The sequence below is a fragment of the Trachurus japonicus genome, chromosome 2 (assembly GCF_045865225.1).
Source record: "Trachurus japonicus isolate A0001 chromosome 2, Traja_1.0".
Taxonomy (NCBI): domain Eukaryota; kingdom Metazoa; phylum Chordata; class Actinopteri; order Carangiformes; family Carangidae; genus Trachurus; species Trachurus japonicus.
In genome coordinates this window covers 15843236-15868406 of record NC_140908.1, presented here as the reverse complement: position 1 = coordinate 15868406, position 25171 = coordinate 15843236, and the positions used below count along the sequence as shown (strand labels likewise).

Sequence of the window (25171 nt, the reverse complement as noted above, 5' to 3'; positions counted from 1 at the left end):
TGTCAATAAATGCACCCATTCAAGGGGAACCCTTCGGAAGGGGAAAGGCGGAGAATCTCCACATTCAGATGCAGTTTACAGCTCGTCCCTATCAGGTTCAGAAGTTATTTAGACCTCAATTGTTGTGCTCCTCTCTAGAGGGTTAAAAGTTGTAAGTCAACTTTAATCATCATTTACCTACCTGCCTTTCCTCAATTATCTGGACTATGAAACTTTGGGAGGTTGTTTTTGAATGTCATTTCTTTGAAATTAGCAAAACAGTTTTTATTGATTTTCCACGTTATCAGCTGATTATCTAAAAATAGAACGTTGCGACTTCCGACTCATTTCGCCAGAGCGGGTCACATATGTGTGGCGGCCTGGGAAAACCTGTCAGAAGTAGCTGACGTTCTATTCTGGCAAAAAGCCAAAACGATTTAGATATTTTGTGTGATTCTGGTACTTTGAACTCCCTACGACATCATGCTGAATAAATATTTTAAGAAAACAAAACGGAAAGTACTTATTTTCATGTTTTTGTGGCAAATAAAGCGTTTTTAATTTTCAGCTGAGCTGCAGCAGCAGCGCTAGAGGAGAGGAGGTCCGTTGTTATCGTAGAGGAAACATTCAAGGACCCTCGGAAAGCAGAGAATCCCGTGATTCAGATGCTTTTTACAGCTCGTCTTTATCACAGGAAGTTATAATATGTTGTTGATGTTTTGTAAAACATGTGCAAGCGCAGATGCTACGTTCAGTTTAGCACTGATGCTACATTCTGTTTAGCATTGAAGCTACGTTCTGTTTAGATAGATAGATAGATAGATAGATAGATAGATAGATAGATAGATAGATAGATAGATAGATAGATAGATAGATAGATAGATAGATAGATAGATAGATAGATAGATAGATAGATAGATAGATAGATAGATAGATAGATAGATAGAAAGAACTTTATTCACCTCGAAGGAAATTATTCGGCCAGGCCGCTCCAGTAGCATTGATGCTACGCTCGGTTTAGCGTCTGTTCCCGTACCATGTGATTACACGCACCCTTTACGGTGCCTTCTTGTCATAGGCAAGGCAATTTTATTTGTATAGCCCGTTTTTACAAACAGTTTGTCTCAAAGGGCTTTACATGGCATCGTAACAACATCCTCTGTCCTTAGACCCTCACATCGACTGAGGAAAAACTCCATGGAAAACCCTTTTAACAGGGAAAAATCGGAGAAACCTCAGGGTGAGCAACAGAGGAGGGATCCCTCACCCAGGACGGACAGACGTGCAATAGATGTTGTTACAGACAAGAAAACAGTTTACAATTTCATAGAGGCTCCATTCAAGGACCCTCGGAAAGCAGAAAACCACACGATTCAGATACAGGTTACAGCTCATCTCTATCATAAACGGTTCAGAAGTTGTTTAATGTTTTGTAAAACACTCGTCTTTAGAGGGTTAAAACAGCAAAGCCATTTTTCTCACTTTTCAGGTTTTTGGTCATAATAGATTAAAATGCCCATAACTCTCAGTTATTCAAACAGTTATGAATGGCTGAAAACTTAAAATTTATGGACATATCAAAAAACCAAAATGTTAAAATCCCACCATGTGAAGGGTTTTCCCAGGCCACCACACATAATGAAAGTACTTCATTTACTGTGATAGAGGTAAAGCTCAGTGTACAGGAAGTGCTCCTCTGCTTCCCTGCAGTCTCTTCTCAGAACAGTTTGTGTATTCGAGCTGTGCTGGAAATGAGATCACTCAGCGAGTCAGTCGGTGAAATCTGTGATAACAGCCAGAGGACAGGAAGAGGAAGAAGACGAAGAGAAAGACAGGAGCAGTTCTTCTCACTTGTCCCCAGACCGGGGCTGTATTCACAAACATTCTCTCAGAATTGCCTTCAGTTAGGACTCAAAACATTCTGTCACTATGTGATGGAGAATAACGTTTTTAAAATCTTGAATCTTTGGGAGGAGTTGTGGTTGACCCCACTTAAAAAAGTTGACAAAGTTGAACTAATCAGACTCTAAATGCTTGGTTGTAATGATTAAACCACTTAAAAGTCACATAAAAAGTAAGAAAGACATCAGGACTTCAGGGTTCAGTTGCCTTCAAAAATAAATAACCTCATTCAAAATATCAGATATACCAAAAAAATGAATAATCGAACAAAGGCAGCACATTTTTGACTGAGTCAAGGATGGAAGGGAAGTAAGAAACTTACTTGCAGTGGACTACAGGCACATTTTCATGGGAGCTAATAGTTCTTTGAATTCTCACAAAGTATATATGGTTTTATAGTGAAAACCACAAAGGGTTTGGTTTTTAATAGCAGGTATTTGTCTTATGATGTGGAAAGTAAGCCCCAGGAGTTCAATTGATTCGTTCTGGATAAAACAACTGAGGGGCTGCACCGAGTTACTCGGCTGCTGATTCAGAGGCTACAGACTTCAAACTTCAGACTGGTTACTCACAAGGTAATTTGGGGGAAAGGGGTGGGGGTGTTGTATTAAAAATCAAACATATTTTTCAAGCAGAGAATTGTTTTTACAATGCACTGGCTGCATTTGACAAAAAACGGTTTCATGAGATCACCACACACTAAAAAATGTTGGATTATCTCTGTAACCCAATTTATAGGGCTATGAATTTAACTCAATTCCTGGGTTGTTCAAGTAATTGGGTTATTTTTCAGTGAGTAACCCATTTGTTGGGTTAAGGGTTGGGTAATTCTGTGTGTCTCCGCCCGCCACCACAGCTACCTGTGAATATATTGGGTCGAGCAAGCGCTTTATACACAACCTAATAGTTGGGTTAAAAAATAACCCATCGTTGTAGTTAGCATTTTTTGGGTTAAAAAAAAAGAATAACCCAACCTGTTGGGTTAAAATAACCCCAAAAAGGGGTTCGTCTTTATTTGAACCAGCAGTTGGGTTAAAATGGGGTTATTTTTTAACCCAACTGTTTTTAGTGTGCATGATCAACATATAAGCTCTAACATCAGGAGATAATGCAGGAATAACTTCTCAGAAATAAATATCCCAGCTCAAGACTCCAACAGGAGGTGTCTCAAGGTGGATCACCTGAGGGTCCCAGAGCTCCGAGCTCCAAGCTTATGAAATATCAGCCTGGATTTACATTAGTGTGGGATATCAGCAAACCCTTAGAGCCTCGAGCAGCGTAGTGACTCATCTACAAGGAGCTTCGTCTGTACAGTAAGGAGTCCCTGAACACTGAGAGCAGCTGTTGGCTGTTGCAGCAGCTCAGGTGGAGAAGTTAAAGGATGTATAGTGGCTGGAGCAACGTTCACCTGAGCTCTGACTCTACAGCTACAGAGGCTTTCTTCTTTTTCTCCTCTACAACTCTACCTCTTCTCTACAACTCTACCTCTTCTCTACAACCCTGTAAGCAGCAGCTTCTCCTCTACAACCCTGTAATAGGGTTAAGCTGTAAGCAGCAGCTAAGAAACCAAACCGTGAAGCGCTGCTCCACTCTGTTTCAGCACCATGGACAGCGCAGGACTGAGTAAAACTATGCTCTAAGCTCTTCTTTCTTTCTTTCTTTCTTTCTATTCGTCACTCTTTTTTCTCTCTTTTTCTTCTTTCTTTCTTCTACCCCCTTTCTCTGTCTTTTTACTTTTTCTTTCTTTTTTCTGCCCCACTCTATCTCTATCTATCTACCTCTTTCTATCTGTCACCCCCTCTCTCTCTGTCTCTTTTTTCTTCTTTCTTTCTTCTACCCCCTTTCTGTCTTTTTACTTTTTCTTTTTTTCTTTCTTTTTTCTGCCCCACTCTATCTATCTACCTCTTTCTATCTGTCACCCCCTCTCTCTCTGTCTCTTTTTTCTCTCCTTTTCTTCTTTCTTTCTTCTACCCCCTTTCTGTCTTTTTACTTTTTCTTTCTTTTTTCTGCCCCACTCTATCTATCTACCTCTTTCTATCTGTCACCCCCTCTCTCTCTCTCTTCTTTTTTTCTCTCTTTTTCTTCTTTCTTTCTTCTACCCCCTTTCTCTGTCTTTTTACTTTTTCTTTCTTTCTTTTTTCTGCCCCACTCTATCTCTATCTACCTACCTCTTTCTATCTGTCACCCCCTCTGTCTCTTTTTTCTCTCTTTTTCTTCTTTCTTTCTCCTACCCCCTTCCTCTTTCTTTTTACTTTTTCTTTCTTTCTTTTTTCTGCCCCAATCTATCTCTGTCTATCTACCTCTTTCTATCTGTCACCCCCTCTCTCTCTGTCTCTTTTTTCTTCTTTCTTTCTTCTACCCCCTTTCTCTGTCTTCTTTCTTCCTACCCCTCTTTCTTTCTTCCCCCTTTCTCTGTCTTTTTACTTTTTTCTTTCTTTCCTTCTTTGCTTTCTGTCTACCCCTCTCTATCTCTTTCTATCGACGTCTTTCTATCTATCATACCCTCTCTCTGCCTCTTTTCTCTCTCTTTATCTTTCTTTCTTTCTTCTATCCCTTTTCTCTGTCTTTTTACTTCCTTCTTTCTTTCTTGCCTCTATCTTCCACCCATAGAAAGACATTCATCTCTTAGCCTTCAAGTTTTATGTTTTAGCTTTAGCCTTTTTCAACATTGCCTATGCAGTTTCTTCAGCTAACTCAACATTGTTTCAACAATTTCTTCAGCTCATTCAGCAATAGCGTTCCGCTGCTTTCGGCATTCACACGCATTTCCTGCTAGAAATGCTTCTTTCAGCATTCACACGCATTTCCTGCTGGAAATGCTTCTTTTTCTAGTTTTAAATTGTATTGTGTTTTCATTCAGTCTGAATGACTTCTATTCACTGGCTTCAGCTCTACAGCACACACAGTGTTAGATGGGGAGAACAGAAGCACAGGGTCGATAACTGAAAAGGAAGCAGGAAGCCGTCTTACCTTACCCAACTGTGAGTTTACCCATTTTGTGAAAGTCTTCTTCTGGACGTCTTCTCTTTCATCTGCCACAAGGAAAAACAGAAATAGTTAGGAGAAAGTACCGACAGCGTGTGTGTGTGTGTGTGTGTGAGAGCAGTTCAAAAAGAAAGTGGAAAGTACACACACTTTGACAAGTTCCACTACATACCAGACAAACTGAAGATGCTGAACTGGGTATATCTGAATACAGTCTCTCTCTCACACACACACACACACACACACACACACACACACACACACACACACACACACACACACACACACACACACACACACACACACACACACACACACACACACACACACACACACACACACGCACGCACACACACACACACGCACACAAGAAGGCAAGTGGTGCTCAGCATGAAGAGGCCTCACTAATCTTGCTCACGGCTAATTGCATCCTCATCATATCAGCTGGCACTCAGCTGCCGCCGTCACCCAGTAAACTGCAGTGAGACAGCACAATTTGCACTTGTTGTGCTCATGAAACTCTGATTTTGGAAAAAAAACAAAAAAACATTATAGTTGCAGCTGCCAACAAATCTAAATACCGTTAGAAATCCAAAAGAGTCCAAAAGAAAAAGCTTTTTTTTTCTCCCATAAATATGCATGACTTAGCCAGATTGTGTTTGTTTTATTTCTTTCCTATATCATTGTGTAATGTGAGAGCAGGTGATGTTACTTTGGAATAGAATAGAATAGAAAATAGAAAATACTTTGTTGCCTACAGTAACAGTTACAAGGTTTTAATGGCACAGTAAAAACACGGAAGCACAGTAGCTGGGGGGCTAACATAAAAATGGATGTTGTGGTAACTTCTGGTAAATCAATTTACACTGATTTATTGCAATTATAACAATACAATTACATACAAATAGTAAATAGTCACCCTCTGCGTGTTACATTAGCAGTTTTTTCTTCTAAACGCTAACAATATTTAGTGGCTAACAGTTAGCTACCAATGTTTACCACTTTGTTAGCAGGCTCCTTAGCCAACATTAGCTAGTTAGCCGTAACCGAGGGAGCAGTAAACCCGACAGTTGGGCCACTTGCTTGTTTGATTCTGGTCGGTTCGATGACAACAAATCATATACAACATGAAATTCCAGAAATGTTAAATTGTAATTAAAGGGATAGTTCAACATTTTGGCAAATTGGCCTATTGCCATAATCCCTATAGTCATAGCAGTAGGTTTGTTACCTTTAATTGTCAGTGCAAGCTGTTTTTAGAACGGCGGAGCAGAGCGGCGAGCTGCTCAGAGCTACGCTACGGAGGCTCATTGTGGGATTTCTTGGTTTCCCTCATCAAACTCATCAAATACACAATCCAACAACTCCACAACGCTCTGGTGGACAAGTTGTGAGCTGCACATTCACCACGCTATGAGATAATAACACAACGTTACCACACAGAGTTGTTTTAGAGGGAAATACAGTACAGAGACTGTTGATGAAAAACTGTCCCTGAAGGCAACGTGCATCAGCGGTTTTACATGAATTTCCCTCTAAAACAACTCTGTGTGGTAACGTTGTGTTATTATCTCATAGCGTGGTGAATGTGCAGCTCACAACTTGTCCACCAGAGCGTTGTGGAGTTGTTGGATTGTGTATTTGATGAGGAAAATCCAAGAAATCCCATAATGAGTCTCCGTAGCGTAGCTCTGAGCAGCTCACGACTCTGCTCCACCGTTCTAAAAACAGCTTGCACCGACAATTAAAGGTAACGAACCTACTGCTATGACTATAGGGATTATGGCAATGGGCCAATTTGCCAAAATGTTGAACTATCCCTGTAAGGAATATCATTATTTTTGGATGTACCAAGTCAGAATGTAAACATGATGGTGCTGCTGAATGAAAAGTCAGTTTATATCTAATTTAAGTATTTTAATTATCACTCATCATCATCATTTCCAAGATGTCCACCATTATTCTGAATGACCATAATATACGTACATGCTTTTTATTTTATTTTATCAGTAGCAGAAGAATGTAACGTGGCCTGTGACATGCATTATAATAGAAATGATGACACATTGACTTATAATAACACCTTTCCCCCTGCCTCGCTCATTTGACTGGAAATGGGGTCACTTCCCATTACAGCGGATAATAAATTACACTCTCAGAACATCAGGTTAAATATTATAGCAGCCAAGCTAACACTGCTCTGCCTGTGTGTGAGAGTGTTGACACTGGCCAGGCACTGACTAATGGAGCTGATAATGAAACTTCTCCTTTAATTAAAAAGGTCCCGCGTTGAGCAATGCACTGTAGTCAGTTGCTGCTGGACACACACACACACATCCCGGTACACATACACAATTACAGGTATAGCTATAGCCAAACACACACACACACACACAGAAAGAGAGAGATAATGGCAGTCGGAGCAGTGGAGCATGAATGAAATAGAATCATGTAGCAAACAATCTCATCTAAAGCAGGTAATCCATCCATATCTCTGTACTGTGTGTGTCCCATTGTTTTCCCATGATGCTCTATCTTGATTTTCTCCTTTCTGCATTAATGCCTGTGAGTGAACCTCCGCATGCACAAGTACAGTAGCTACTATGTGTTCATTGCCTTACCCTGAGAAAGAAATTCACCTGTGCTCTAACGCTGTGTTTAAGGAGAAGTATCAGCAGCATCTGTTTGACCTCTCTACTACTAAAAACAGCACATCCTACCAATTTTAAAATCTTCTTTCAGTCCCCATTTATGTTTCAGGTTGATTTTCTTCCTTATAGTAGCCTACAGACATCAGATATGAGCTCAAAACAATAAACATAACAAGAAACAACAACTTGAGGAAGACGCTTTTGCCATGGAATTCACCCCATATGCTTGAAAAATACTTATATTGATATTTTTTAGGTTCTGTTAACCCTGTCTGACAAACATTCAGAAAAGTAAAATAGAGGGCTATTTACTGTATCATATTCTCAATAGCCTTCATCAGTCTGCGTTAAAGGAGCTATCTGTAATCTTACTATTGCTAACTGCTTGTTTGTTAAATTTACCATTCAATTAAAAAACTTCATTATCATTACATTAACAAGGCAAAACCAGGCCAAAACGTGTGCTAAAGTGCCCTCTAGGTGCCAAAACATGTGCTGAAGTGTCCTCTAGGAGCCAAAACGCGTGTTAAAGTGCCCTCTAGGAGCCAAAACGCGTGTTAAAGTGCCCTCTAAGAACCAAAACATGTGCTAAAGTGCCCTCTAGGTGCCAAAACGCGTGCTAAAGTGCCCTCTAGGAGCCAAAACGTGTGCTAAAGTGCCCTCTAGGAGCCAAAACGTGTGCTAAAGTGTCCTCTAGGAGCCAAAACGCGTGCTAAAGTGCCCTCTAGGAGCCAAAACGCGTGCTAAAGTGCCCTCTAGGAGCCAAAACGTGTGCTAAAGTGCCCTCTAGGAGCCAAAACGTGTGCTAAAGTGCCCTCTAGGAGCCAAAACGTGTGCTAAAGTGCCCTCTAGGAGCCAAAACGTGTGCTAAAGTGCCCTCTAGGAGCCAAAACGTGTGCTAAAGTGCCCTCTAGGAGCCAAAACACGTGCTAAAGTGCCCTCTAGGAGCCAAAACGTGTGCTAAAGTGCCCTCTAGGAGCCAAAACACGTGCTAAAGTGCCCTCTAGAAGTCAAAACGTGTGCTAAAGTGCCCTATAGGAGCCAAAACGCATGCTAAAGTGCCCTCTAGGAGCCAAAACGTGTGCTAAAGTGCCCTCTAGGAGCCAAAACGTGTGCTAAAGTGCCCTCTTGGAGCCAAAACGTGTGTTAAAGTGCCCTCTTGGAGCCAAAACGCGTGCTAAAGTGCCCTCTAGGAGCCAAAACATGTGCTAAAGTGCCTTCGAGGGGCCAAAACGTGTGTTAAAGTGCCCTCTAGGAGCCAAAACACGTGCTAAAGTGTCCTTTTCAGTGGCGAGGACGCGCTATGTGTGCCCTTTTTTTTCCTTTTCGCCCCTGCCCTTCAAAAAGTCTGTGCACGCCACTGGTGACAACATAGCGGAGGAAGGCTGTGATGATGGATGTAGCCTAGCATTCAAAAGTGATAGCAACAAAAGAAAAAAGGAAAATGAGAAGCGCAAAAAAAACGAATACACATTGAGTATTTTTTTTTTATTTAAAAAAATATTCCAACATAATAACATTATATATATAGTTATAGAAACCAAAGCAAGAGGTTTTGGTGCCTGAAGCTAACCAGCTATGACCTTAACCAGCCTTGTGCACCCATGGGTGGTATCTGCACACTAAAAAATCTTGGGTTATCTCTGTAACCCAATTTCTGAGTTATTGGTGTTGAGTTAAATTTTTGGGTTATTTTTCCAGAGTGTAACCCATTTTCAGTGTTATAGGGCTATGAATTTAACCCAATTCCTGGGTTGTGTAAGTAATTGGGTTATTTTTCAGTGAGTAACCCATTTGTTGGGTTAAGGGTTGGGTAATTCTGTGACTTACTGTAACCGGCCGGTTCATTTGAAAAATGCTGTCCACGCACTACAACATTGGGTTATTTTTAACCCAACTATTGGGTCATGTATAAAGCACTTGCTCGACCCAATAGTAGTAGTTAGCATAACCCAACTCTTGGGTTGAATATTAAGCCCAAAAGTTGGGTCAAAAAGATGAACCCAACCCGTTGGGTTAAAATACCACAAAAAAGGGGTTTGTCCTTATTTGAACCAGCAGTTGGGTTAAAATTGGGTTATTTTTTAACCCAACTGTTTTTAGTGTGTGAGGGCAGGGGCTGTTATGCTCAGTTTTGATTCCATCATATTCACACTGAACATTAATAACCTGGTTATTCATATGTGCTTGGTGCGCAGGTGTCCTCCCTGGCACCTTGCAGCTACTCGCTCCCTAAGGAATTTCACAGTTTACCAGTCTGCGCTGCCGAAAAACGTGTGTGTCTCTATAAATAAATAAATGTGTGTTTGTGGGGATGTGTAGAAATTTGCATATGTACACATCACAAAGAGAGGGTGTGTGTGTGTGCGTGAGAGGAAGGAAACAATCAGAGACTGAAGGAGAGGGAGAGTCACGATCAATAGTCCATTTAAATGGTTGTTGTGCTTTCAGGAAACCTGCAGCTCAACACCACACACGCAGAGCATTATGCACAGGCACACAGACGCACAACGCACACATGCACACAGCCACACGCATGTGATTAACTCAAGGAGCTTAATCTGGGTTTGAGAAGAGGTGACAGAAAGAACAGAAAGAGAGGAAATGAAGCGGCGAGGTGGCGAGGAGAGGGAGCGAGGGAAGGAAGGAAGGATATTAAATCCAGAACGAGCGGAGGAGAAAAGTGGAGGACGAGGAGCACAATGGCACAGGAAATGATTGGAGAAAATAAGAAAGAAAGAAAGAAAAAAAGAAGATAGATCCGTCTCAAACAGAAGCAGGTCTAGACACCAGTTTAAATATACAGTCTTACAGTGTTTGTGAATAAATCTAATACATATATCACAGCCCAGCCTGTCATCACTTCAGAAATAATTGACTTCACTTCCTAACAGGGCCGTTGCTAGGAATTCTGGGGCCCCTGAAAGAATACTATGGGCCCCTGACTTTTCCACTTTTTTTTCGTAGATTACTATGTATTATCATTTTTTATTTAGCCTACTTTGTTTTGATGCTAATGCAGCATTACTATGAGTATTAGTCAGGGTCTTACGCAGAATAATTCAGTCATACAAAGATTAGACTACTGGGGGTTTTTGTGGGGCCCCACTGGGCGCTGGGCCCCTAGAGTAATCATCACCTTTCTCCCCTATACAACGGCCCTGCTTCCAAACTAAGCTTTATTTCTATAAACAAGACATCATGACTGTTATTTCCACTAGTTCCATTTTAAATCGCACTGAATCGATGAGTCTCATAGGAAGAGACTCAGGCGGCAACTTCACAAATCCAAAGAACCAATCACGTCAGCTTGTGGGAGGAGTTAAATAAACATGAAACCACGCTAGTATTAAGCTAACAGACATCCACAAACTATGCTCTGTATACTTTTATCACAACACACATTCATTCCAACCTGTAAAATGTTACTTCAGTGGCATGAAAACAAGTTTTGCTGTAGTTAATAACGGATCTTGTGACAGCGGCCATGTTGGAAATATCAATGGGACTGGTTCAACAGCAGAAGACCTGAAGCCAGACTTGCTAGAAGTCGACAAAAGGCTTTGTTGATAGAAGAATAACTGTTAACTAAGGTATGCAGAAGAGCATTCTGACCACACAACGCGCTGAACTTTAAAACAAGTTTTGCTGTAGTTAATAATGGATGTTGTGACAGCGGCCATGTTGGTTCAACAGCAGAAGAACTGAAGCCAGACTGTTCATCATCTGAAATACTCGCTACAAGTCGACAAAAGGCTTTGTCGATGCTGGAGGTCAGAAAAGAACGGGTCACACTGATAGAAGAATAACTTCAAAATAGGGTTATTTTCAAATTTCGAATTTTCAAAGTTGGAAACTTTCCATGGGAATTAACAGGAATATATGGGAATTAACGGGACTAAATCCAAAATTTACAAAATTGAAGGTTGGCCCTTAACAGGGAACTTAAATATAGTTGGGGATAATATATTGTAGCATAATCTTTTGCTAAAACAACCAGATTTAATGCAAGTACACTTGAATATCTCTGTTATTCCTCAATCACATGCACACAGCACACTGCTTACTGCAGGGCTACTGAGGCCACGCCCCCAACATGCACTGTGCTGCACTGTGCCCCCCCCCCCCCCCCCCCCCCCCGAAAAAAAAATAAAAATATATAAAAAAAAATTACCCCCAATTTCCAGTTATTTCCCCAATATATAGGCTATATATTTAAAAAAATTACCCCCAATTTCCAGTTATTTCCCCAAAATATATACATTCAAAAGAAATTACCCCCAATTTCCAGTTATTTCCCAAAAATATATATATGTAAAAAATAACCCCCAATTTCCAGTTATTTCCCCAAAATATATATATTAAAAAATAAATTAGCCCCAATTTCCAGTTATTTCCCAAAAATATATACAAAAAATTACCCCCAATTTCCAGTTATTTCCCATAAATTCCCAATAATTCCCATAATTCTCATGGAAAGTTTCCAATTTGGAATATTCCCAAAATTCCAAAATTAATTTTATTTGTATGGCTCGTTTTTCCAAACAGTTTGTCTCAAAGGGCTTTGGAAAGTTTCTGGAAATTTACCGGAAATTTACTGGAAATTTTCCGCCCAGTTAATTCCCATAAATTCCCATAATTCCCACGGAAATTTTCCAATTTGGAATATTTCCAAAATTCCCCAGCTTAACTTCCCATGGAAAGTTTCTGGAAATTTAACGGAGATTTACTGGAAATTTTCCGCCCCTTTGCAACCCTAAACTCAATTAAAGGGATAGTTCAACATTTTGGCAAATTGGCCCATTGCCATAATCCCTATAGTTTTTGGAGTAGGTTCATTACCATTATTTGTCGGTGCAAGCTGTTTTTAGAGTTAGATGAGGGAAATCAAGAAATCCCATAATGAGCCTCCGTAGCGTAGCTCTGAGCAGCTCACGGCTCTGCTCCACTGCTCTAAAAATAGCTTGCACCGACAATTAAAGGTAAGAAACCTACTGCTATGACTATAGGGATTATGGTGATGGGACAATTTGCCAAAATGCACTGAACTTTAAAACAAGTGGGTGACACTGTTGAGGGGTATTGCTGCTGTCCATGTCCATCCCTTTACAACCAAAGTGTTCACATCTTCTACTTCCACCAGTCACAACGCTAACATCACATCACCTCAAACTGATTTCTTAAAGCGACAATTAGTTTACGCTACTCAAATGAGCTCCAAAAAGGCCAGTGACATTCTTTAATTTAAGGCACAAAAATTCCTGCTGTGTTATGAAACATTAGCGACCATTCCCACACACTGGGAGCTGCCCTCTGCTGCTGAAGAGAAAAACTCTAAATACACCAAAAAGATTCAAGTTTTACACTTCAGCAGCTCAGGAGGATGGGTTTTTTTTTGTTTTTCTTAATGGCTTTTTTCTTTCAAAGCAGAAAAGGACAAGAAGAGCACTCTCCCTAGGAAGTGAACAGAAACATTCATAAATACATTTCCAATGTGAGTCATTAAGTTCCATTTTCATTTTGCGGCATTTAGCGGTCGCTCATGCGGAGAGCTGCTTTTAAAACAAGTTTAAAGATGTAGTACCCCTGAATCAGTGAGGTAAAGATAAGAGTTCGCCCCGGCACGGCGCGTATGGATTCATTTCCTAATATTTCTGATCTAATCTCAGACAGGAACAAGGAGGAGAAAGCAAAGCTCTTATCGCTCAGCTGCACAGGAAACTGCTGTAGGTTTTATTCTAACTACAGCATCTACACACACATTACCTTCACATACACACACATTACCTTCAGACAGCGTGGTGTGTAATGAAGCTATGTCCTAGTTATTGTCTGCTCACCTGTTGAGCCTTTAGATAAAGTGGAGTGTTCGGCATCTTTCATTCAGGATGTAGTGTATTTTCTACCTCCTAATTTGTAAGTAATTTACCCTGAGAGTTACTTTTGTGTTTAGTATATAATCCACTTCAAATTCTTTACTTTTACCTTTAGAATTGTCTTTCATCTCCAGGTGTGTCCTTTACCTGCCTGAAGGTAAATGACTGGTATAATATGAAACAAGGTTTTGTTTAGACTGAACACTATATGTTTACATTAGGTCACTTTTTCTGGACACCTGTATTTGGTTTGCTTCGCCCATGTTTAAGTTAGCCTAAAGGATAATTGCCTGGTCAGGATGTCAATACCAGAGGGTAATTTGGACATGTTAGGTTTTGTTTTAGTTTATGACCATCTTGGTCACCAACATCCTTCTGTTTAGAGAGGTGGAGTTTTAGAAACATATATAAGGTCTGGACTTTTGGCCAAGACCCAGAGGTCTCATATTTGGCTCAGGAGACTTCTCGAAGATTCGGCTTTTTGACACTGTATCTTTTTAGTAATAAACCATTTTTTACCATCTACAGAGAAGACGTGTCAGAGTGGTCATCTTCTCATCAGCATCAACATCGAAATATACCACAAGGATAAGCAAACTAAATGGTTTTAGTTATTATTATTTAGAAATTTAGTGAGTAAATGGCTTCACAGTTCCTTATGGGTCAAATTGACCCAGTATGTTCCCTTCCTCCATCCTTCCTTCTTTCCACAATCCTTATTCCCTTCCTTCCTTCCTTTCTTCCTCTTTTGATCCAATTGACCTAATCTGTTCCCTCCCTCCCTCCCTCCATCTTTCTTTCCTTTTTCCCTCCCTTTCTTCCTTCCTTCCCTTCGTCCTTACTTCTTCCTTCCTTTTCTGACCCAATCAACCCAATCTGTTCCCTCCCTCCTTCTATCTTTCCTTCCTTTTTACCTTCCTTCTTTCCCTTCACCCTTCCTTCCTTCCTTGACCCAGGAGGAGGAATTTCCAAAGGGGGGTTTAAACTTATGAGCATTTATGTCAACAAAGCAGCAACAACTCCTCTAAATGAACTCGCTTTTCTACTTTACAGAGATTTAAAAATAAAAAACAAGTAAAACGAAAAAAAAACACCTGATTAGTCAAATTTTACCTTAAAAAAACAAAAAACAAAACCAACAATTTCTGCAAGAGGGTGTGAACTTATGAACACTTCTTTCACCAACAACAACTCTAAATGCCTTTCTAATAAAAACAGCATTTCATTTTGCACTTTTATTTTCTAACTCTTTCATCTGGTCTAATCATTAAGCAGAAGTTAAAGTTGTGTTACGCTGAAAATGAGACTAAATCTCTCCATATTAGCAGCGATTCCTCCCACAGCTCATGTAATCCTCTTCTGCCCTGACGCAGCTCGCACATCTGATTTATAATCTAACTGCAATAAATCTCTGGTGTCGTGGTATTTCACACTCAAGCACACAGTTATTAAATCTCCTAAACAGTTGCTGTGTATATTATATTATATTATATTATTTATGCTGTAGGTGATGGTTACGGTTCGGCTGTTAGCATCACATTCAAATGAAATGATGATTAACTGAGGTGAAATGTGATTTTTATGTCACGTCTGCCTGGGGATTAGGCAGAACCTGCACTTATCAACCCAAAATGTATTTCTAATGTATTTCTGATAGATGAAATGCATTTCTAACGTATTTCCGACAGATAAAATGCATTTCTAATGTATTTCTAATGTATTTCCAACAGATAAAATGTATTTCTAATGTATTTCCAACAGATAAAATGTATTTCTAATGTATTTCCAACCATTTCTAATGTATTTCCAACAGATAAAATGTATTTCTTTTTTTTTTTTAAAGTATATTTTTAGGCTTTTTGCCTTTACTTGATAGTGATGACAGTAGAGATAGACAGGAAATGGGGAGGCAGAGAGAGGGGGAATGACACGCAGGAAAGGTCTGCCCGACGCGGGATTCGAACCGGGGACGCCTGCAGCGAGGACTGTAGCCTCCACATGGGGCGGCCGCTCCACCCACTGCGCCACGCACCGCCCCAGATAAAATGTATTTCTAATGTATTTCAGACAGATAAAATGTATTTCTAATGTATTTCAGACAGATAAAATGTATTTCTAATGTATTTCCAACAGATAAAAAGTATTTCTAATGTATTTCCAACAGATTAAATGTATTTCTAATGTATTTCAGACAGATGAAATGCATTTCTAATGTATTTCCAAGAGATAAAATGCATTTCTAATGTATTTCCAACCATTTCTAATATATTTCCAACAGATAAATGTATTTCTAACGTATTTCCAACAGATTTAATGTATTTCTAATGTATTTCCAACATATGAAATGTATTTCTAATGTATTTCTGATAGATAAAATGTATTTCTAATGTATTTCCACCAGATAAAATGTATTTCTAATGTATTTCCAACAGATAAAATGTATTTCTAATGTATTTCTAATGTATTTCTAATGTATTTCAGACAGATAAAATGTATTTCTAATGTATTTCCAACCATTTCTAATGTATTTCCAACAGATAAAATGTATTTCTAACGTATTTCCACCAGATGGATACATTCATAGTATCTGTGTGATCAATCAACAGGCCTGTCTCTTCCCTAATGGGGTTCAGAGAGTGTCTAAGTAAAGACCCCCCCCCCCCCCCACCAAAGGCAAACATGGCCCCGGCGCAACGGCCATGTTTATTACTGTTTTGGCGCCGGGTGCCAAGGCAACGGTCATGGTCGTTAGCCACGGAAGGAATCTGATCTGTGACCAGCTCCAATCAGACGGGGTCGTTACTGAGAGACGACGAACAGAAGTGACGGAGAGAGAGAGAGAGAGGGGGGGGGGGGGAGGAAAAGAAAGAGCAGTGGCGGCGAGAGAGAGAGAGGAAGATGATGGGATGACGAGCTGGTGTCAACCTCAATGTCAATTAGCAGCTGGAGAGGCACAGATGCACCGAAGCTGCTGTAGTCAGAGTGGTGGCAGCAAGGAAGAGGCTCAGCTGTTGGAAGGAATTCTTTTAAGCAGATTTTCATATTATCTAATGATTTTTAGGATATAAAGACTTTTTTTCCCCCACTGAGCCATGTCTCAGGGAATGCTGGCAGACAAGCTTCCCGAACTTCAGGTTTAAATTTAGCCCAGGCTTCCAGTTCATCCACCTTGTCCCTGATGGACTGTGCATCTGAAAGCAGGAAGCTGGCGGTGGTCGTCCAGGCTGAGGTGTCTCAACCGGGGGGCAACCGCCATTGACCGCCATATGAAATAATATCTTATGTAGGCTACTTAGAAATTGAGACAAATTTATCATAGAACAACACAAAAACATGTTGTTTTTTTATTTAAACCTAAAAACAGCACCTAAAACAGCTCTCTTTTCTCGCGGGGCGCATCTTTGGAAAAGAAATCGTTAGTGGGGTCTGAAAAAGTCAAATAGAGCTCTGGTAGCTGATGTGACCATGTGATAAATAATTTCCCAGGACAACTCAAGCTTTTCCAGGACATTTTACCCTTTTTCTCAATTTCCATGTGTTTTCCATGACTGGATAATTGGTCAACCATTTTCCAGGTTTTCCAGGACGCCGTGGGAACCCTAAGATAAATGTCAACGAGCGTTATCACAAAAAAAGTGCATATGTGACCAATGTTGTCTGGCCTGCCCTGAGCGGGTTTTGAACCCGGGTCTGATGCTAATGATGCTAACCGTTTCACCAAGAGGTCCATGACCACTTGGCAAATGGGTTAGCACGTCTTTCATGGGTGAGTGAGTTGAACTTCAGTCCCGCTAACCGTCACACGTCGTCACTTCTCCTTACTGGTACCTGGTGACTGTGGCTATACCTCCGTTACACATAGAACTGTGCCAACGAGCCCACAGTCCACACACTAAAAACAGTTGGGTTAAAAAATAACCAAATTTTAACCCAACTCCTGGTTCAAATAAAGACAAACCCCTTTTTGGGTTATTTTAACCCAACTGGTTGGGTTATTCTTTTTTGACCCAACTTTTGGGCTGAATATTCAACCCAAGAGTTGGGTTATGCTAACTACAACGATGGGTTATTTTTAACCCAACTATTGGGTCGTGTATAAAGCGTTTGCTCGACCCAATATATTCACAGGTAGCTGTGTAGTGGTGGCGGGCGGAGACACACAGAATTACCCAAGCCTTAACCCAACAAATGGGTTACTCACTGAAAAATAACCCAATTACTTGCACAACCCAGGAATTGGGTTAAATTCATAGCCCTATAACCCTGAAAATGGGTTACACTCTGGAAAAACAACCCAAAAATTTACCTCAACACCAATAACTCAGAGATAACCCAACATTTTTTAGTGTGCATGTACCTACTGAGTTTCAGACATAAAAGATCTCCCACACGCAACAATAAAAACACGTTTCGCCAGGTAAAAACTGAGATAAAAAACCCAACACAAACTACACCAGGTAGACTGCTTCGGGTCGCACACTGCAGCTATCAGGTCAGCAGTGGCCAGTGGTAGAGTTACATGTTGCTAGGCGATGCATTGTGGGATGCTATGAGTCTACTGAGGACATATATCATTATATACACACACACACACACACACACACACAGAGCATGGGCTAGAAAGAGCGAAAACAAAAATTCCAACCCTAATCCGCAGAGATAAACACACCAACACAATTCAGCATTACAACTACAAAAAAACCCCCAAAAAACAACAACATTTTATGCATTATCACACGTGTTAAATTGAAATATTACAACTTCAAATGTGAGAAATGCAAATCCTTTTTCTGCCCTGTTATTTACCTTTTGTGTTAGTGTGTGTGTGTGTGTGTGTGTGCAGCTACCACCTGCTCCAGATTAACCCAGTGTACGGCTCTGCCAGGTAAGGATTAACCTCACTATGAACGCAGATTAGGCGCACACAGACACACACACACACACACACTGGGAACTCTCGGTCTTGTTCGCCTATGTTGTAAAAGACGACTCAGGATGAAAAAACATACAAGATGTGGGGCAAATAAGGACACAAACTCAAATCCACACTCGTCCCTTCCGTCCCACAGCGTCACAATCACCCATCACTTTCTCACACCGGTTTATGTCTCCATAAAAACAGCCTTTCTTGTAATTACCACTTCTATAAAGAAACGTAATCTTTCCTCCTGCTGTGTTTTATTAGACAGAAAACCCCTCCATCTTTGTTTTCACTGTATTCACCGTTTCAATCCCGCTCACATTTCTCTCCTCTCTGCTGGTTTTCATCATCCCAGAGTGGCTCTCGGTATTTTCTCATCCCTGTAATTGGAAAATTGCTCAGATCTGTGTTGAATGGGGGATTACTGCGACCAGCGATCAGATTTCAGGCTCGTATCGGAGCGAAAGTGAGAAAAAAAAGGAGATAATATATCAGAAAATTGCCCAAATCCAAAAACTGATAGCAGTAGTCTGTACTACAGCAAAGCAAAATACTTGTTTAGTCGCACAAACCTGCACAGACCTGTTTAGACATGACACAGGATGCACAGCCATGACCTCGAGCCTAATGGAGAGTTTACTTCTTCCTCAACAACTTTTGTTTTATTCACAGACTGAGCACACAGCTTTAATGCACATTCAGAAATACCAGAAAGCTTCAAAAAGCAGCAGAGAGATGGGCTTTATGTCAAAAACACATAAACTATTGATGCAAATAGACCCCTAAAACACATAAATGTTGCACAGCCCAAGTATCCCCGTTTAGAAACAGCATTTCTATTGCAAATGTCAAGACACCCAGGAAAAGGCAGAATTGGGGGAAGGTTGGGAGCTCTAATGTCAGAAATGCTGCTTTTTTTCTGGAACCGAGCTCGATGGGAAGATCAATATCAGGCTCAAGTATGTGTCTTTAAAATATGAAGCTACACCCAGAATCAGCTTAGGTCTGCATAAAGATAGCAGAGGGGGAAAAAATCTAGCAGCAGCAGCAGCAGCAGCTCTAACTCCCCATAAAACTCCATATTTTTACATTTCATTTTATGTACAGGTGCAGGACTGGTTGGCATATATACAGTATATATTATATTTATATACGTGGCCAAACCCAGGAATAGCTGTTCAAGCCTTAATGGTAAGATTTGCATATATACACACTAAAAAATGTTGGGTTATCTCTGTAACCCATTTTCAGGGTTATAGGGCTATGAATTTAACCCAATTCCTGGGTTGTGTAAGTAATTGGCTTATTTTTCAGTGAGTAACCCATTTGTTGGGTTAAGGGTTGGGTAATTCTGTGACTTTTTCTTCCGGTTCATTTGCACAAAAATGCTGTCCGCGCACTACAACATTGGGTTACTTATTTCAACCCAGCTATTGGGTCGAGCAAGTGAAATGATACACAACCCAATAGTTGTAGTTAGCATAACCCAACTCTTATTTTAAATTCAACCCAAGAGTTGGGTCAAAAAGATTAACCCAACCCGTTGGGTTAAAATAACCCAAATAAAGGGGTTTGTCCTTATTTGAACCAGCAGTTGGGCTAAAATTGGGTTATTTTTTAACCCAACTGTTTTTAGTGTGTAGCCTACACACATATATATTAACATATACATGTGGCAATTGGACAGTTAAAGTTAATGCAAGCAAATGTCGGCTTCAGGGAGCACGAGGCAGCAGACAGCAGCATTTTTATATATACATTCTGAGTTGCGGCCAACAGGTGGAGCCAGAGAACACTGGGGAAATGTCATAGAAACGAAAAGGTTATCTCAGTCACTACTTCCTGTGCTGCGACCAAACCTCATGTGAGTGAGTATGTAGAAGTGTTTGATGTTTGAAGCAGTTGGGACAAAGTGTGTTGGAGTGAGAGCGATTTGAATTTTTTTTTTTGGCAAATTATCAAAATTGAGGGCGCAACCCGCCCACCCGCTATAATGAAAACTCAAGCTTTAGATAACTTTAAATCACAAAGGTCTTAAAGTGAGGTTGAGTAAATAGGAAACCGATCAGATAAATACCCTAGGAGGATTTTGTTCAAGTATGAGGATCCAAAATTGGCAGCAAAATTGCACAATGCCAAATGGCCAACTTCCTGTTCAGACTATACAGTACCTGCAAGAGGCTTTTGTGTACATTTTGATAAATTATACGTGTTTAGTGAATCTCATCCTTTTTTGTCAGCTCTGAGACCAAGATCGGTCCGTTTAGAGTTGCTGAAGAGTTTCTCTGATGACTTTAGGTGGAGGCAGGCTAACACTACCCATACACTTCCAGTGTTTGAGCTAAGCTAATTAGCGGCGATACGGCTCTATCTCCCTTGTTACTGCACGCACAGTAGAAAGGATGGTGTCTATCTGCTGGTCATGGACTCGGGAGTGAGGCAAGACACGAAAAAAAAAATGTTGGCGTATCCCTTTAAGTCACAGCTTCTAAATACAGTACATTATAATCTACAATACACATTGTGCATTTTTCTGTGGACTGATGATGATCTTTAACACAGAGCCGAGGTAAACAAAGAGATTTGAGGTGAAGAGGCCGAGTCTATCAGCTGATCTCAGTCTGACTCAGCTGCATAAAGGCCTTGGAGACACGTCAAGCGTTTCCGGATGTCTGTAGGTCAAAGACTACAGGCACTGACTGCAAAGGAGTTTTCCATTTTGTCTGACTTGTTGTGTATCTGTTGAAACACTTCTGAACATCACTACATTGGGCTGTGTGTGTTAAAAGGGCTATAACTCCCACGCAGTTCCGTCTGCACTGAATTACAGCTGAGACTTGACGCTTTAATGCGGTATCCATTATTTTACTTTGAATTTAATGTGCTGAAACTCAGAGCAGGGAAATGTAAAATGTGTAGGCTAACTGTCCAAATAATAACATTCTTTCCCATATAACGTATGTTAAACACAGACAAGGATGGAAATTCAACAAGAACAGAGGGGGCTGTCTGCAGGGGAATCACAGATCGTCTCTGATAAACAAACTACTGCATGATTCATTCAATAATTTGTGTAACTGAAATATACAAAATGCTGCATTTTGATTTGGTATTCAGCCAAAAATCACTGAGGTACTGAGTTGTATTGTTATCATTTATAGATACACTATAGATACCCTAGCATATAAGGTTAAAGGGATTCGCCAACATTTTTTTTTGTGTGTCTTGCCTCACTCCCGAGTCCATGACCAGCAGATAGACACCATCCTTTCGACTGTACGTGCAGTAACAAGGGAGATAGAGCCGTATCGCCGTAATTATCTTAGCTCAAACACTGGAAGTGTATGGGTAGTGTTAGCCTGCCTCCACCTAAAGTCGCTAATTAGCTTAGCTCAAACACTGGAAGTGTATGGGTAGTGTTAGCCTGCCTCCACCTAAAGTCATCAGAGAAACTCTTCAGCAACTCTAAACGGACCGATCTTGGTCTCAGAGCTACAAAACTCTCCGGTAAGGCATCTTGAGCGGTCAAATGCCGCTAACGGGACCAGATCGGTCAAAACGGAGGGTTCAAGCAAAGACGCTTTATTTTGGTTCAAGCTAGCTACATCGAGGGTAGCTTAGCTTCCTATTTCAAAGTAAAAGCACAAATTCTATCGTCATGGTTTTCTGTATGTAAAGGGCAACGGGTGTTTTATTTTGTGAAAGTAACCGGAAGTGCGGCTAGAGGTAAAATATGACGGCTAGCTTGAGTAGCGCCAAATTCGTCCGAACAAAATAGTAAACAGCTGGTATTTAGACAAATTAGCGACACACTGCTGATCTAAACGGCTACTTTCTCACCTAAACATGTTTGAAATGTTGATAAAGTGATATATTTACAGAGTTTAGAGCTAAAATGAAACCAGCTTCTGACTGCTGATTTCAGCTCAGGTAGGAGGCAGGCTAACACTACCCATACACTTCCAGTGTTTGAGCTAAGCTAATTACGGGCGACACGGCTCTATCTCCCTTGTTACTGCACGCACAGTAGAAAGGATGGTGTCTATCTGCTGGTCATGGACTCGGGAGTGAGGCAAGACATGAAAAAAAAAATGTCGGTGCATCACTTTAAAGTAGTTTGGAGGTGCTGCAGAAAAATTGGGAGATTGTTTTTCTTAATCTGCCACCATTCACTTTAAATGTGCTGGATATGATGAAACAAACTCTACCACAACGGTTATACCGACTTTTAGAGTGTGTTTGTGTACACACAGTGTGTATAACTCTAATAATCTGGTGTTTTCCCGAGGTGATTGATTTTTCCATTCCACTCGAAGCATCTGTGTATGCCCCAGCTCGTGTGTTTGCTCGGGGTGGGTGGGGGTGGGAGGGATCTGAGCTGAGAACAGATGATGTGAGGTTACAGCTGCCGGTGGAACATCACCCAACATATGGGATGAACACGGGTTTGAGCACACACACAGATCCTTGCTAATATTTCCCTGGTACAAAAGCAAATGTGCACATAGTTTTCTCTTTCTCCTCATCTTGTTCTCTTTTTCTTCTTGTCATTTCATCTCCAAACTTTTGCCCTTTTTCCTCTCTCTGGTATCTTTCCCTTCTCTTGCTACTAGCCATTCCCCAGAGAGATTAGCCAAAAGGCCAATTTGCTTCCTGATTTTCACTTCTCTAGTCCCTAATTGGCTTGAGGGGATCTAAGGGGATTTGTGGAGGGAGGGGGGGCGGTGCTGAAGAAAAAGCACTCCCGTCTCTTCCCTGCTAAATGTGGTCACAAAGAACGGACTAAATAAAGCCGCCCATGTATCCTGTCACCACATTACTGGCTTTGTTTACACTTTGCTTTATTGGATTTAAGTCTTTCATTTGACTTAAAGTTATGGAAAAACACCAAATAAATTATGTTTTAACCCACTTCTATTTTACTTCTAAATTCAAGGTACATAACTTTGGTTAGAATTATGTGGTGGGCATAAAACTCAATATATTTTGAGACACATGAACTCAATGTAATTTTTTCTTTGGTTGGGAATGAACTAGAGAGGAAAACTTTTTCCAAAATTGTGCTAACTCCAGTGACCAGCTGGTTAGCTAGCAAGCTAATCTCTAAATTACCACCAAATGAGCTGGTAACTGCAAAGAAATACACAACTTGCGTGCAAACTTCCTTGTAAAACTATACAAGACTACAAACACAACCAATAAGAACTAGAGAAAAGAATGAACAAGAATCAAAAAGGTATGAACAGTTTTAATTGGATTGCTCAGGGCAGCTAGCTACGGCTAGCTAGCTCACTAAACCGTGTCTGCAGGCTACTGCATGTGTGAAGAAGTGTTGTGGTTTTGCAATAATCTAAAGGACGAGCACACCTACACCCTATAAATGGCCAATAGGAAAGCAGCGCATTTTGCGATTCCTCTGGGTGGGCAATTCCCACCCCAGCCCACCCATAGATACACCCCTGCTCTCTCCGTTTGCCCCTGTATCTCTGTTCGTCCTCAATGAGGAAGATAATGGACTTATTTTTTCCATTTGTGCATTTAGCATTGGGTCCCAACAACAAGGCCAGCTCTACATCTGTAAATGCCCACGACTGAGTGACTGAATGATTAGGTTATGCCACTGGTCAGCCTTCCAGCTGTTGGCTACACTGTTTCTGACTGCTGCTTAGGCTACTGTTTCTCATTCAAAATGGCCTGACACCAGTGGCGTGCACAGACAGTTCGAAGTGCAGGGGCGAAAAGGAAAAAAAAAAAGGCACATATAGCTAGCGCATCCTCCCCACTGAAGAGGGCACTTTAGCACGCGTTTTGGCTTCCAAGAGGGCACTTTAGCACACGTTTTTGCTCCTAGAGGGCACTTTAACACACGTTTTTGCTCCTAGAGGGCACTTTAGCACGTGTTTTGGCTCCTAGAGGGCACTTTAGCACGTGTTTTGGCTCACAAGAGAGCACTTTAGCACGTGTTTTGGCTCCTAGAGGGCACTTTAGCGCGTGTTTTGGCTCCTAGAGGGCACTTTAACACACGTTTTGGCTCCTAGAGGGCACTTTAGCACGTGTTTTGGCTCACAAGAGAGCACTTTAGCACACGTTTTGGCTCCTAGAGGGCACTTTAGCACGCGTTTTGGCTCCTAGAGGGCACTTTAACACACGTTTTGGTCCCTAGAGGACACTTAAACACACGTTTTGGCTCCTAGAGGACACTTAAACACACGTTTTGGCTCCTAGAGGGCACTTAAACACACGTTTTGGCTCCTAGAGGGCACTTAAACACACGTTTTGGCTCCTAGAGGACACTTAAACACACGTTTGGGCTCCTAGAGGGCACTTTAGCACACGTTTTGGCTTCCTAGAGTACACTTTAACGTGCGTTTTGGCTCCCAGGGGGAACTTTAGCACGGATAGATTTGAAAAGAGAGTACTTCCAGCCTGACAGATCTAGTAGTTTTTGGACAGTCCTACTCTTTGGTAATAAAAGCTCTTCTGTAGCTTTCTCTTTCAGAAATGAATGTACCTGAAATCGCAGTACAGTCACAGTTTATATCTTAGTCCATGTAATTCCTCTGAAACTACCTTTGATCTGTAGTAGTTTGTCTTTGCTGCCTTTTTTTCTACTACAACTCTGGTACGTATGGAAAGGGAAAAGAAACTAATTTATACCTCTTCTCCAAAAGCTCTCACCTTGTACATATGGTAGGCTACATTCCAAATTCATATTTTCTAACAAGTTTTTTTCCCCTTTACAATCAATATCTATTATAAGCCGTTCTAAAATCTGGTCAGGCAAGTCCCTTACAGCATAGAAAAGCCTGTGATTACTGGCTCACTGAGCGAGACAGTTTCCGTAATCCTATTTGGTG

At 40.9% G+C, this 25171-nt stretch overlaps 1 protein-coding gene across 2 annotated transcripts in view; it reads right to left on the bottom strand.

Moving 5' to 3' along the window:
* dmd (dystrophin) overlaps positions 1-25171 on the bottom strand; it is a 413300-nt gene that overhangs the window by 288816 nt on the left and 99313 nt on the right. For both annotated transcript variants that reach the window (XM_085802729.1, XM_085802740.1), the window contains exon 2: positions 4852-4913. In XM_085802729.1, coding sequence (XP_085658855.1) covers positions 4852-4913 — 62 coding nt within the window. The remainder of the gene's footprint in view (positions 1-4851; positions 4914-25171) is intronic.